This window comes from Halichoerus grypus, chromosome 6 (assembly GCF_964656455.1).
Source record: "Halichoerus grypus chromosome 6, mHalGry1.hap1.1, whole genome shotgun sequence".
Taxonomy (NCBI): domain Eukaryota; kingdom Metazoa; phylum Chordata; class Mammalia; order Carnivora; family Phocidae; genus Halichoerus; species Halichoerus grypus.
The window spans coordinates 107,834,961-107,850,206 of NC_135717.1; the positions used below are offsets into that span (position 1 = coordinate 107,834,961).

The 15,246-nt window shown below is 35.1% G+C and overlaps 1 protein-coding gene across 5 annotated transcripts in view; it reads left to right on the plus strand.

Moving 5' to 3' along the window:
- The window catches only part of LRRK2 (leucine rich repeat kinase 2), a 138,909-nt gene that overhangs the window by 110,438 nt on the left and 13,225 nt on the right, over positions 1 to 15,246 (plus strand). For all 5 annotated transcript variants that reach the window (XM_078075890.1, XM_078075887.1, XM_078075886.1 and 2 more), the window contains 2 exons: positions 9,054 to 9,224; positions 10,448 to 10,548. In XM_078075890.1, the coding sequence (XP_077932016.1) occupies positions 9,054 to 9,224; positions 10,448 to 10,548 (272 nt within the window). The remainder of the gene's footprint in view (positions 1 to 9,053; positions 9,225 to 10,447; positions 10,549 to 15,246) is intronic.

Here is a 15,246-nt window from a genome sequence, read left to right on the forward strand (position 1 = left end):
TAAACAAAGCAAAATGATGGGACCATGAACAGCCAACATTATCAAGTACAGGTTTGGAAGAAGAATCTTAGAGGATGGAATTCCATAGGCTTCCTATACTCCCACCTAGAAAATGTGGGCACAGGTTAGGGGTCTTCTTTTGGGAGATCTGCTCATGACTCTCATGTGATATGAAGGTGGGCCAGACCACTCAACTGAGGCCTGCAATTTGCTCCCCCTCCAAACCCCAACCTAGTCATGATGTTCATGGAGTAGAAATCCTACTGATGAGGTCTTGTCCACCTACTTGGACAGAGGATCTGTCTGGTTCCAGTTGACTGTGTTCTGGGCCTCAAACCTGCCACCTCCCTCAGCGGGCTGGGCCAGCCAGCAGCCACGCAGTTCAACTCTGTTCAGACTCATGGCCCTTCCTTTTAAGTACCTGACTTCCCGGTTTTGGTGAAAACCTGCCTAGAGTTCAATATCCAGTTGATTTTTCATGCCAAGCCAGGTACTTTTTACTGATCCTTTTAATCTGCTATATCAATGTGCAGTAACATACATAATGGAGAAAGATCATGACAGAAAAACCCAAAGCCTGATCCTTTCTGTTCCGTCCCTTTCCCCCCAGGCTGCTTAATACATTGTAAGCATTTTTTTCTCATTATCCTGGACCTTCTCTTTATCATTACTGTATTCATTATTGTTAGAGCACTTCTGATTATCTCAGCTCTAAACTCAGCCTCAAATTTTAAATAACAGTAACTGTCACCACTGCTAACCACCATCACCAAACTTTTCCTTCTCCAAATCATTATGTTTGAGAAGAAAATCATCCCCTTCCATGTGATTTCAGTTATCTCCAGTCTTTTCCTTTTAATGGATCTCTTAATGTTATAATCTTTAACTTGGAAACTTCTAGAGAAACAAAAGACCATACATTTGTTAAACTTGTGTGTGTGTGTGTGTGTGTGTGTGTGTGTGTGTATGTTTTAACCTTTACTGTGGTGCATTCACTCTGTTGTGTGCATGTGAAAGTGGGTTCATCACTGTTTTCTGAGAGAAGATGGGAATGGGAGCAAACCTTTTGTGGCACGGACAGTGTGCTGCCTTGTGCTTAGACTTTTGTGTGGGTTGATTATCTCATTTAATCCTTATGACTGCCTGACATAGGTCTTATTACTATTCCTGGTTTACAGATAAGGCAACTAAAGCTTAGGGCCCATTAGAAGTGTCTGTAGGGTCATACAAGATGCAAATCCAACCTATCAGGGAGCAGAGCCCCTGCCAGGTGGCATCAAAGATGGAAAGCAAGTTAGAAACAACTCAGTTATTGGCAAGGACTGATGCAGTGTCTGTTTACATTTCGAAAGGTAAATATAGGATGGATTCTTTCAACTATAAATAATTTGGAGAGCTTCAACTTAACTCAGTTAAATGGATATATTTATATCATATCCTGTTGAGAATGACAGTCAATTCTGGGTCCTGTGACAGCGACACTGTTGACTGAGGTGGATGCTGAATGATGGCTCCAACTCTGCCAACATCCATAGAAATACAGTTGTCTTTGGACAGATAAAGTATTATTCTCTGGTTAAACACTATTATCTGATAGAGATTATGAAACATGCTCTACAGATATTTCTCTCAAAGTAAAAAAGGAAAGAAAATATATGTTTCTGTGTACTATGTGATGTATAGTCCGACCTAACATAAATTTCTCGTATATTTTTTTTAATATTTTATTTATTTATTTGAGAGAGAGGGACAGAGAGAGCATGGGTGGGAGGAGGGGCAGAGGGACAAGCACACTCCCTGCTGAGCAGGGAGCCCAAACACAGGGCTTGATCCCAGGACCCTGAGATCATGACCGAAGGCAGATGCCTAACTGACTAAGCCACCAGGTGCCCCTAAATTTCTCATATTTTTGATCTGTGGATCTTTTCCTTATTTACTCATTGCTTTTGTTGAAATTCAGGTTCATTTGAGAAGTTATTTCTAAAAATAGTTTTTAGACAATGAATCATATTTTCCCAATTATTTTGACATTGTAATTGTTATGATAATTCTCCAAGGGAAAATTATCTTTATTCTTTATTCATTTATTCATGCATCTGGCAATAATTTATTGCATATTTGCCAAATATCAAACTGGTGCTACTACTTAATAACTGTGTGGTGTTCATCAGGATTTGCTTTCTGGGGCTCAGTTTTCACTTCTGTAAATTGTGATGAGAAAAAAAATAATGCCTACCTCATGGGGTTGTTTTAAGGGTGAAATGAAATCATCCACATAAATAGCATAGAATAAGCCTTCGCATATTGCAGTTGCTTCAACCATGTTAGCAATTGCTCTAGTGATGAATTTGGGGAATGTGCATGAATAAATGTGAATTTTATCCTCCAGAAAGCACGTATTCTGCCAAGACAAATAGGGCTATAAACAAATAATCATAAAGCATTTTGCCAGTTTCAGTAGGCGATCTAGTTCAAGGTATAGTGATAAGAGCACAAAGGATCAAGTACTTAACTGAGTTGTAAGTTTCAGACTTCCCTTCATATAGGAGATGATTCTGGAATTATATCTTAAAGGATAAGCTGGAAGTTTGAGAAAACAAAAAAATAAAAGAGCCAGAGTAGACATTCCAGGCAAAAGGCACTAAGGTATAATAGACTTGTCTTATTTAAATAACTGCAAGAAAGTCTTATGGTCTAAGTGATAGATGGAGGATGGAAGGTTATTTACTAAGTGTCTTTCAATTCTGGCTGTGTATTAGATAGCATGTAGAGCTTTAAAAATGTATCTAGTGGGGTTATATCATTTATAATTCTATTTTAGTAGGCATGGAGTGGAATTCTCAATCTCTCCACAGGTTAGAAGCTCCTGGAGAACTTCCAAATATATCAGTCTTGGGACCTCACCCCCAGGGATTCTGATTTAAGTTCTAGTTAAGTCTGGGATAGAGCCCAGACATTGAGTTATTTAAATATCTCCAGGTAATTCCAATGTGCATTCAAGATCAAGAGTCACTGGTCTAGAATGAAAGTCAAGAATAGCTTCAGTGTTTGAAGCACACAAATATTTCTGATACACAGCCCGTAATCACACTTTTCTAGGTCATGAAGGGCTTTTTAAATCATGCCAAATAATATAGTCTTTCAATTATGGGGAGTCATTGAAAAATATTTGCTAGCCAAAGTTTCCCATCTCTACATCGTATAACTAGTGTTATTGACTGTATGAATCGATGGTAAGATGGGCAGCTCAAGTTTTGGTACTGTCTCACGGTGGGGGGAAATGTTATTTATAAAAAAACTTTTAAAAAGATGATAAGTATTTACTTGAGATTTTAAAAGTATTAGCCTGTGATAGAATCAAAAAGTTAAGAGAGTGAGTAAATATGAATAGAGTTTGGGCTTATATCCAAATTAAAAAAACAAAACAATGTCAATTACTTTCAGTTATTCTTTCTCAGTGGTGCATATTCTAGGCATCACAGTGGATTCTGGAGATACAAAGATAAGATATGACTTGGTGAACTATTTGGCTGACTGGAATCTGTTAAACATAGGCTGCGAAGTCAGACTGTCTGGTTTTGAATTCTTGGTCTACCGCTTACTAGCTGAGGCTGGAGAAATTACCTAGCTTCTTTTCTTGGTTCAACAATAGTACCTAATAAAAGTATCTATTTTTGGGGATTGTTGTGAAAAATAAATGAGAGATTCATATAAAGAGTTGGACACAATGCCTGGCACATTCTAGCTGCCTTTGCTTTCCTGAACTTTCTGCTCTTTCTACTTAGAGGGCGTCAGGCTCTGTTTTTGTTTGCCTTCCTTGCACTGCGGGCTGGAAACTCTCTGTAGGGTCCTTAGAGGACTCACCTTGTTTGTTTGCTCTCTCTCAGGGATCACTGTCCTGCACCTAGTGTCCAGTGGTTCATATATTTTGCCTGATATTTCATTGTTTTATGCAGGGTGGTAAATCTAGTCCCTGTTATTCCATCTTAACTAGAGGAAGAAGTGACACATGTTAAAAGACTTATTTGAACAGCCTAATATAACAAACAGTACACTTAGGATTTCAGTTAGTGCTTGACATTTCTAGTCTTTGAGGGCCGTCGATGCTAAACAGGGTATCCCTGCAGTGTGGTAATATGGTCCATGAGCACCATAGGTCATTCATAATATTAGATCATAGATCATGTGGCCATAGTGCCCCTTTGTAAAGATGTAAGAGATGTTTCTATCCCAATGGCAGGTAATATTAAAAGTGTTCATTTTTATCCCAAATGAAATTCCATGGTGAATACATTGAATAGCTTGAAAGTTTATTCTTCCTGTTACTACTATGGTGACAAGTTTAGTTAAATGTAAGGTGAAAATTTTGGAAGAACTTGCAGTTGCGGTTCCAGGAAGGTCCTCCATTATAAAGTACATGCAGAAGAGCCTTGAGGATCTTCTTGTGGTTTAGACTGACAGGCAAACATCATATTGGGAGCTTAGGTCTTAACACCCTGAGTCCCCTTTCCCCTGATCACTTTGGTCTTTTTGAGGTGAAGGACTCCATGATGAGGCAGCTCAGGCCAAGTCACTTTAGAGTAAGATTTGATTTGCAAAACGGAAGGGCATGAAGTAAAACAGCAAATCCTATTACGCAGGTCGAAATATGTGTTTCTAATAAATTAGCAGCAATAATTCTTAACACTCTGGTAACATAGAAATATATCTATATCTAGATTTGGATGTGCTTAAGTTTTTTATAGATGTATTATAAATTCTGCTTTAGTTTTCTTTTTCTAATTAATATTTCATGGACATCTTTCTATGTCAAACATCAGTTTTAGCAGTTACGTAGTATTTCATTGCTAGTATGTACAGTAATTTACTTAACCACATCTTGATGTATATTTAAATTTTTTCTGGCTTTTTGATGTATTGCCTATGCATTAATTAGCATAATTGTAAATTAAAATTGTCCATTTATGAAACTGATGTTTTAAACATTAAATTGGTAGGCATGGTATTGCTGGGAGTGCATATTTTGAATTTTGAAACACTAATTGCCTCTTAGAAAGGTTCGTCAATTAAAATTCCCTCCATACTCGAATTAGAGCACCGTTTTCCCTTTCTGGGCTTAGTTATTCTTTTTAATCTTCACAAAATTTATAGTCAAAAAATGAGAACTTAATGTTTTTATTTTCCAAGTGTTTATTTATTTGCTTATTTTTTGAGGCTAAGCAATCTTTAATATAGAGGACATGTATTTTTCCTTTCATGTTCTGTACGTTTTTGTGTCTTTATTCATTTGTCCATTGTTCTCACTCATTTGTAAAGCTGATTTTAGTTAATGTTGACTCTTTGCCTCTCATATATTCAAATATTTTTCCAGTGTAGGGTTTGTTCCTCAACCTTGTTGATGGCATTTTGCTGTTGTAGAGTGTGAATCTTTCAGATAAACAACTTGTTTCTTTTACCTTTTGGAGTTTGATTTTCCTGGTATGTTTTGTCGGCGCTACACCAAGGACAAGAACGAGGGGGCTGATCTGCGTCATTGCAGGCAGTTGCTTATTATTTTTAAATTCTCCAAAGACAGTGTGACTTCAGCTCTCAGCCTTCAGCTCTCACCACCCACCCTCGGAGAATGATTAGGAAGGCCTTTTGCATCCCAGTACTATCAACGTAGTTATGAATATGTCTTCACTACTTTCATGCATATATATTTATGTTCAAACTTTTGGCTTATCGAAAGTTTATTAGGTGTAAGGAGTGATGCAGCTATTCCTCTCTTTCTTAAACAGGAAACTCACCAAAAAAAAAAAAAAATCTGTCTTTTCCCTGCTGCTCTGAATGCCATCTTTATCATATCTTTCCTACATATTTCTGTCCAAGTTCTCCATCTAGTTTCAGTGTTGCGTAGATTTTGGTAGAGTATCAAGGATTTTAATTATGTTATTTTATAGGACAATCTGATTTAAACTTTGTTTACTCAGCATTTTTGAAATTCATGATTTTCAGGTGGATATTCTACCTTTTTCAGAGAAACAAGTTACAGCAATATATTATGCATTTTTGTGTTTAAAGGTATGGATTGGGGATAAATGTCTCATATTATTCTGCATGCTTTGTTGATTAAATGTCATTTTATTGCAATCGTGACAACATATTTGGTGCAGACCAGCCCATTTGATGGATTACAGTCAGATAATCATTCAGTGTTTACTATTTGGGGGCGTTTTTTCCTAAAGTCCTCTACTGCTCCATAGATAACTTTAGAAGAAATTGTTAGTGCAATCAAGAAATTAGAAAATCATTAGAAATTCATTGGATGAATTTCAAGAAGCACTTAAAAGTGCCTTATATTGTAGTTGAGATACTTCTTGAATATATAAATAAGGATTATGTTCTCCTGCTGGGGATTTTGTCAATGAAGATATTTATTTTGAAAGAGAAGATAAGAAGGTTAAAATCATTTCCATGTTGAAGTAAATACGTCTTTCCATAGCCTCACAATTATCTTTCTTAGTGTCCCCCGACTCACTGAGAAAAAAAATTCTAGCCTTCTGCGTAGCTCTAACATCTGTGGATTGATGCCTAGAGGGATAAAAACTGTTGTAAGAGGATATGTGCCTTGGATGAAAATTTAGACTAAGTGACCCTTGAGTTTTTCTGCTCTAAGACCCCTTGATTCCAAATCCTAGTGTTTCTAACAGTAAATTTACCAAGGGAAAAAATATGCTGAACGTTTTAATAGTCTCTGAATAGTACCTTGTTATAATAGATACCCCCAAAATGTGTTGGATGAATAATAAATAATTGGATGAGATTAATATTAGCCTCCAAAATCCCATTTAAATTCTAGAAAGGTAATCAAATATTATTGATGAACTAGCTAATGTGTGAGTAACTCATTATTTGTAAGTACTCTTGACTTGACCGTTCATTATCTTTGTGGCCTTAGGAAAACACATAACATTTTTAAAAAGATTATGTTATTCGTACAATGGAAAGTCTTCATCTGCCCACCACAGGTGATTTTTGTGCATAGCAAATGAAATACTTAAGAAAGTGTCTATAAAATGCTATAGCAATATGAATTAGGAGCTGTTGTTATATGTTTACATTATGTCACAGATATAGTTGATTAGGAATCTATTTAAGAACTGTCTCAATTACTTATACAATTCTTTAGCTTAGGGTGTGAGTATGATACTATGGCTATGTAGGAAAGTGTCCTTTTTCTAAGAAAATGGCTATTATATATGTCTCTCTCTATGTATAGACAGGCATACATACAGACAGACAGATGTGGGAATATGGTGAATGTGTGTGTGTGTGGAAAGAGAGAGTATGAACAAATGTGGCAACATGTTAACTGGAGAATGTTAACAGTACAATAGGGGCTATCATGCTCAAATCTGACATCCCATCTTTCTGATTCTTCATGTCCTTCCAGCCTGGTGAAGGACTGCTGAACTTCATCTTTTGATGGTAAACTCTGTCAAACAGAGCTCTTTCCAAATTCAATCATTGACTTCTTGAAGGCTATGAATTCATACTTTGTTTATTTCCCTGGCTCTATATTTAAACTAAGATAACATTCATGTATGTTCATTATGGTGGCTAACTTAACATAATAAAAAAAATCCCTTACATAGCCAAAAAAAAAGAAGAAAGAAAGAAAATTTCTAAGTATAAAAAATTAAAGTAATAATAAATAAAAGCTAATAATTTTAGCACATGGAAATAATCATTATTACATTTAGATGTATTTCTTTGTTAACTTTTTATTTTGAAAATGTTTAAGTCTACAGAAAAGTTGAATGAATAGCACTATGTACACCCATATGCCCTTCATATAAATTAATTGATTATTGACTATTTGCCACACTGTCCTTTCTTTCTCTTTCTTTGTATATGAATTTGAGACTTTGAAATTAAATTGCGGACATCATGCTGCCATGCCTAAATATACTGACATATATATAGAATCCTTAGAATAAGGATGTTTGTTTACATAATCACAATACCATTATCATAGCTAAGAAAATTAACTCAGTTGATTTTTTCCACACATTTGATAACTTTCTGTCCTTGCAGAATTATATCATACATTTTCTTTTCATTTACATTATAGCATGTCATCTTAAAAATGATTTTTAAGTTAATACATAGCATACATTATTTAACCAATTTCTTTTGATAGTTGGATTTCATTAGATTGTTGATATTTTTACTCTTGTGAATCATGTTGAAATTACTCCTTTTTCTTGAAGAATTTAGAAGTGATTTATCTCTTTTGTGAAATGAAAGGTTTTATTTCCCTTTAAGAGAATTTCAGTCGGGCGCCTGGGTGGCTCAGTTGGTTAAGCGACTGCCTTCGGCTCAGGTCATGATCCTGGAGTCCCTGGATCGAGTCCCGCATCGGGCTCCCTGCTCGGCAGGGAGTCTGCTTCTCCCTCTGACCCTCCCCCCTCTCATGTGCTCTCTCTCATTCTCTCTCTCTCAAATAAATAAATAAAATCTTTAAAAAAAAAAAAAAAAAAAAAAAAAGAGAATTTCAGTCATGAACCAATACCTGAGAGAGAGGTGTTGTTTTATCTTAGTCATAGTTTTATTTTCATTTTTCCATTGGGTAGAGGGAGTAGAGTCACAAGTTCTGGAAATAATGAAGGCATTGGACTTCAGTCAAGTTAAAGTGACTTGGAGTGAAGTCTAGAAATCTCGCCCTCCTGACCTCTCCTTTGTTTGAAACACTTCCCTGGGAATAGTTATTTTTAGGAATGAGAAAAATGATGTAGGTTTTTTCCCCTCTATTAGGCTTAATTTCTTTAAATATGAAACATTAATAATTACTGAATGTTTATCATTATTTTTGAAGAGCAATTTTGGGGTGAAATGTCAGCACAGGGCTGTTAATTGGCTTGATCTGTGTATCTCCTTATAGAGGACATAGCCTGATTTAGAACTCATCTCCTTGATTCTTCATCAGCATATGTACCTAAAAATATGCCTCCTTGGGTGTATGAGCCCTGGTGTTGGGCATATTTATTAATATATCTGCTTACTTTCAGGGTTTCGTGCACCTGAAGTTGCTAAAGGAAATGTTATTTATAACCAGCAGGCTGATGTTTATTCATTTGGTTTACTACTCTATGACATTTTGACAACTGGAGGTAGAATAGCAGAGGGTTTGAAGTTTCCAAATGAGTTTGATGAACTGGCAATACAGGGAAAATTACCTGGTAAGTTTTATTTTATCTACAATAAAGATGATTATTTTTTATATCAGCAGCTTTATTTCCAAGTTGTTTAATTGTATACTTAATTCACTGCACAACTGATGAGTTTTTGTTTGGTGCATGAATATTCTTAAATCCTGCGACACATTAATAAAAATCGTGTAAGAAAGATAGCGGTTTTAGGCTTTTAAAAAAAATCCCAAATTAACATTGATGGATTTGGTATTATATTTAGAATAATATTCAGAAAAGAAAATTGCTGTTAGAGCTCCATGCTTAGTGACTTCTGTGCTTATAAAGAGTAACTCTGTGCTCATTAGCTTGGAGTATTTTCATTTTCTTGGAGGGAGATAATTTATATGCAGGAATGGAAGCTTCAATTATTTATAATAATTATTTTTAGGAGTAAATATTAATAAGAATTAACAAATGATTGTCTAATGAGATCAGATCTCATTTTGAATGGTTGTCTCATGCTTTTAAGAAATTCTAGGACATTGTCATTCATCCTTGACTGTCACTTCAGTTCCCCCTACAAAGTACTCTTTTAAATTTTTCTCATGTTTTCTGCTTTCACCTTCACTTAAGAAATATTTTTGAGTGTATGCTGTGTGCCAAGTACAGGGAATATATCTTTGCCTACCTCCTTAGGGGGGACCTTTAGATTCCCAGCAAAAGGAAATTTATTATTATTTGGATGAACTTTCAACACAATCTGGGTCATTGCCCTAATTTCACTAGTTAGCTGTCCAGTGACAGTTCCCAGGTCTCTCTGGTTTATACCAGCCAGAAGAATGTCACACCTCTTGTAAAAAAGAAATGTACACAAACCGACTGTGGGGGTATGAAGATTAAATGCTTGCCAACTTCAAATATTAAAATAAAAAACTACTTCCATAGAAGTCTAATTATCATATGAACAAAAGTATCTTCAAAGTATATGTGAAATGCAGGTGTACAATGAAAAATCTATTATTTTATTCAATCAGTATTTGTCTTTTTTTATATAATAAAAAATCAAGATGTCTTTTTTGATGCCTCTAGTAGAGATAAAGCTAACAAAATTATCTTTAAGTTTGTGATCTAAGTAGATCCAAACTAAATACAGGATTATGGAGATCAGTGTTTTCCTTTGCATGGTCTGGACCTCTAATATACATTGAAAGGAAATGAAGCAATTGTTCTGCTTTGTCTAATGTTATAGCATGTGTTTTTGAATGTTTTAGATCCAGTTAAAGAATATGGCTGTGCCCCATGGCCCATGGTTGAGAAGTTAATTAAAAAGTGTTTGAAAGAAAATCCTCAAGAAAGGCCTACTTCTGCCCAGGTACTCTTATAGTCAAAATTTATCAATATTTTATACAGAACATCCAATACATGTATGTACACATATATAATCTTCACACACACACATATATATTCAAATATATAAATAAACACACACATACACATATATGACAAACAGTGATAAAGCAAAACTTCTATATTCCCCACCACACAGGGCTCAAGATAAAGAGCATTGATAACACCTGGGAGTCCCCGTATGCTTCTTCCTGATTGCATCACTTTCCTTTCCCTATAGATGTAGCCACTTTGCTGACTTTTGAGATAATTCTTGCTTTTCTTTTCCTTATGTTTGCTACCCAGTTTAGTGTTCCTGTATTCATTTTTTATTTAAAATGGAATTATAGGCATGTCATGTTCTGAGATATTTTCAGTTGTTCTCCCAGCCTTATTTTGTAAGCTTTATGGAGGTTTTAAACATAGCTGTTGATTATTTTCACTGCAATTCTATTCCACTGTTTGAATGAGCAACAATGTATGTACTCATGAGCATGTCTATGGGTATCGGTATTGTTTCCAGTGTTTTGCTATTATGAACATGGTTGTACCTGTGTCCTAGTGCAGGATATATGAGAACTGCTTTGTGATATATACCTAGGAGTTGAATTGCAGAATCATAAGATATGTGAATATCCATATTGTTTTCTGAAGAAGTTGTACCAGCTTAACACTTCCATCATCTGTATGTTAGGGTAGCCATTTCTCTATATATTCCCCCTAAATGTAGTACTATCTGAGTTCATAATTTTTCCAAAATATGTTGTCTTGTAGATTGATTTATATTTTCCTAATTACTAATAAGGATGACCATCTCTTTATATGTTCATTGGTTATATATATGTTTAGTCCTCTGGGAAATGCCTGTTCACTACTTTGCCTATTTTCCTATTGGATTATTTGCATACAAATGAACTAAGAAAAAGAAAAAAGAAATACTAATCCTTTGTTGGTTATATATTGCAAATTTCTTTTCCCAGTCTGTGGTTTGCCTTTTTATTTCCTGCAGAGTACCTTTTGATGAACAGAATATCTTACTTTTAATACAGATAAATTTTAACAACCCTTTTTATGGTTATTACTTTTGGGGTCCTGTTTGAAGAAGTCCTTATTTCTTCCAGAATCACAAAAATATTTACCTATGGTTTCTTCAAAATGGTTAAAAGTTTTGCTTTTGACACTTAAGTTCTTAACCCATCAAGAATTGACGTTTTTATCTGAATCCAATTTCCTTTTTCCTATATGGATAACTAAATTTTCCAGCTTCATCGATTAAATAGTTTCTTCCTTTTTTTTCTATTGATCTCCCCCCACCCTGCCATTTTCACTCCATAATTTGTCAGATACACACACATCCACACACATGTTCTCTTGCATTGGTCAATTTGTCTGTTCTTCCTCTAATACTATCCTGTCTTAATTCCTGTCACTTTACAAGTCTCCTTTCTTTACTTATTTTTCTCCTCTAGGAATGTGTTAGCTATTCTTCAGCTTAGTTTTTCCATATAAATTTTAAAATCACTTTGTCAACTTTTATGAAAAACCCTACTGTGATTTGGTTTGGACTTGCAATGAATCTGCAGATAATTTGGGGAGGATTCTATCTTTATGATACTAAGTCGGTCTATGCTTTTTATTTATTTATTTATTTTATTATGTTATGTTAATCACCATACATTACATCATTAGTTTTTGATGTAGTGTTCCATGATTCATTGTTTGTGTATAACACCCAGTGCTCCATTCAATATATGTACCCTCTTTAATACCCATCACCAGGCTAACCCATCCTCCCACCCCCCTCCCCTCTAGAACCCTCAGTTTGTTTTTCAGAGTCCATCGTCTCTCATGGTCATCTCCCCCTCCGATTTCCCCCCCTTCATAAGTCGTTCTATTCTTGAATATGAGTTATCTTCCTATTGATGTTTTCTTAAGTGTCTTTCAATATAGTTTTATAATTTTGCATACGGGCCTTTTGCATTTTTTCTCAAACTTTCTTGCTGCAAATTGCTTTAAATTCAATTCCTCGCTTGAGATTTTTTTTTTTTTTTTCACTACCCAGGTGATGGGAATCTGGTCTACAAATCTTAAGAGTAAGCTTGTGGATAACAATTTCTTAGGGTTCTTTTCCCTCCCCCCGCTTTGTCTGTAAAGTCCCAGGCATCTTTCCTTGTACCAGAGAAAGTGGAAGCATGGGGTGGCTTTATTCCTGGTTCTCATTTCCTTGGAATATGTACCCCTTTGGGGTCCCAGCTTTATGGGAACAGACCTTTATTGGACTTCACTTTGGGCAGCCTCTAGATTTAAACTTCTTTCTCACTGGCCGATAAGATATCGAAAACCACAGATCAGTTTGCCTTCAATAGACAAATGCCTTTAAGGAAATATCTGACTTTAGGGTTCAATTGACCTCTCTGTCTTTCACTGGATTCTGTCTTTCACTAATATTTTGGCCTGGTAAGTCCTTAAGATGTTGTGAGATCTTTAATATTTTTAAGAGATTAAAAAAATAATTTCCTTAGCATTTTAAGTTGCTTTTAGATGGGTGGTTTGTCCAACTAACCTTTTCCACCATATTATCAGAAATAGATTGCTTACTACGTTTTGAACTGAAACAGATTTTAATAGATCAAAACAAGAGCCCTCTTTATGTTGTGGACTCTTGATTTTGTATCATAATTCGTTGAAAAATATTTGTTCAACTTTAAAATTTCTACTCAAAAATAGCTGAGTACATACACTGACTTTAACAAACATTATGTAATTATCTTGGCTACTTTCCCTACCTTCCCCCTTCCCCTAGTTTTATTAAGACATAATGACATAGACATTGTATTAGTTTTTAGGTGTACAACATGATGATTTGATACATATATATTATGAAGTTATTACCACAATAAGTTTAGTTAACATCCATTACCTCACACATTACAATTTTTTTTTCTTGTGATAAAAACTTTTAAGATCCACTCTCTTAGCAACTTTCAAATATACTGTATAGTATTGTTAACTTTAGTCACCATGCTATACATTACATTCCTGTCTTATAACTGGAATTTTGTACCTTTTGACCCCCTTCACCCATTTTACTCACTCCCATGCCCTGCCTCTGGCAACCACCAGTCTGTTTTCTGTATCTAGCAGCTTGTTTAGTTTTGTTTATTTTATTTTATTATATTTTAGATTCCACGTATAAGTGGATACCACATAGTATTTGTCTTTCTCTGATGTACTTCACTTAGCATTATGCCCTCAAGGTCCATCCATGTCACAAATGGCAGAATTTCCTTCTTATTTATGGCTGAATAATATTCCATTGTATATACATATACATATATATCATATTTTCTTTATTCATTCATCCATTGATGAACACTTAGGTTGTTTCCACATCTTGGCTACTGTGAATAATGCTGCAATGAACATGGGGGTGCAGATATCTTTTAAAGATAATGATTTCATTTCCTCTAGGTATATACCCTGAACTGGAAGTTCCATGGTAGTTCTATTTTTAATTTTTTGAGGAACTTGCATACTGCTTTCCATGGTAATTGCAGCAATTTATATTCCCACCAACAGCGCACAAAGTTTCCTTTTCCTCCATCCTTCCCAGCACTTCTTATTTCTTGTCTTTTTGATTCTAGCCATTCTGGCAGGTGTGAGGTGATATCTCCTGGTGGTTTTGCTTTGTATTTCCCTGATGATGAGTGATGTTGAGCACCTTTTCATGTACTAGTTGGCCATTTGTATGTCCGCTTGTTTGTAAATTTTGGTTACCACTGCTGTTATTCACTTGTATTTTGGTTACCCCCACTGGTGTTAATCACTTGTATTTTTAAATTTTTTTCACAGTGAAATTTTCCATAGCTTAATTATTGTTTTACTCTTTCCTCCTTTTATTTTCAATAATACTTTACCTGTATTTTATAGATTACATAACTACCTTGAATTTTTTTTTTTTTTTTAGTATATGACAGTATTTGACTTTGACATACCCACTTAATCTTTAAGTACAGTATATATTAGGCAAGATAGGTAGACTCATCACCTTTGTCAGATGAGGCATAGAGAATAAGGAGCTTTCTCAGAGTCTCGTGGGTGGAAGGCAAGTGGCTGTGTCATGGCTCTAATTCCAGTTTCCCGAGTCCTGGTTCTGTTTCCTTACAGTGGTCCCCACCCCCCTTGCCTGTCTCTCTAGTTCTTTTGTGTTTCAAAGAAAAACATGAAAACAGAATCTAGAGGTGATTTGTGAATTTCATTACCAGAGATCAAAAGTTCTTTTCCCTTCAGTTGGCAGAAGGTCTGTTCCATTGCTGGCCAGTGTTTATCTGTAACATGATGTGTCTCTGTGGTATCAAACTGAGGGAAAAATAGCTCCTGACTCTGTTAAATTTCTGTTCAGTTGGCACTTTCGAGATTTTCTTTCTTTTCAAGTTACAAAACATACCATACAGACAAAAGAGTCTATCTCATGCTTAGTCTAAAAATAAGTATTATTTTAATGTAATTTTATCTGTAGTTTGGGTTATTTATCCTGTTGCTTGGATTAGATCACAGTTTAACAGATTTAGGTTTTTCTTGATAGAGCTATAACACATCATTCTACATTATGCACAATAATATGATCTTTCAAGAGCACATATGTTAACTTCATGTGTATTGTTTTGTTATTTTTAAACTTTCT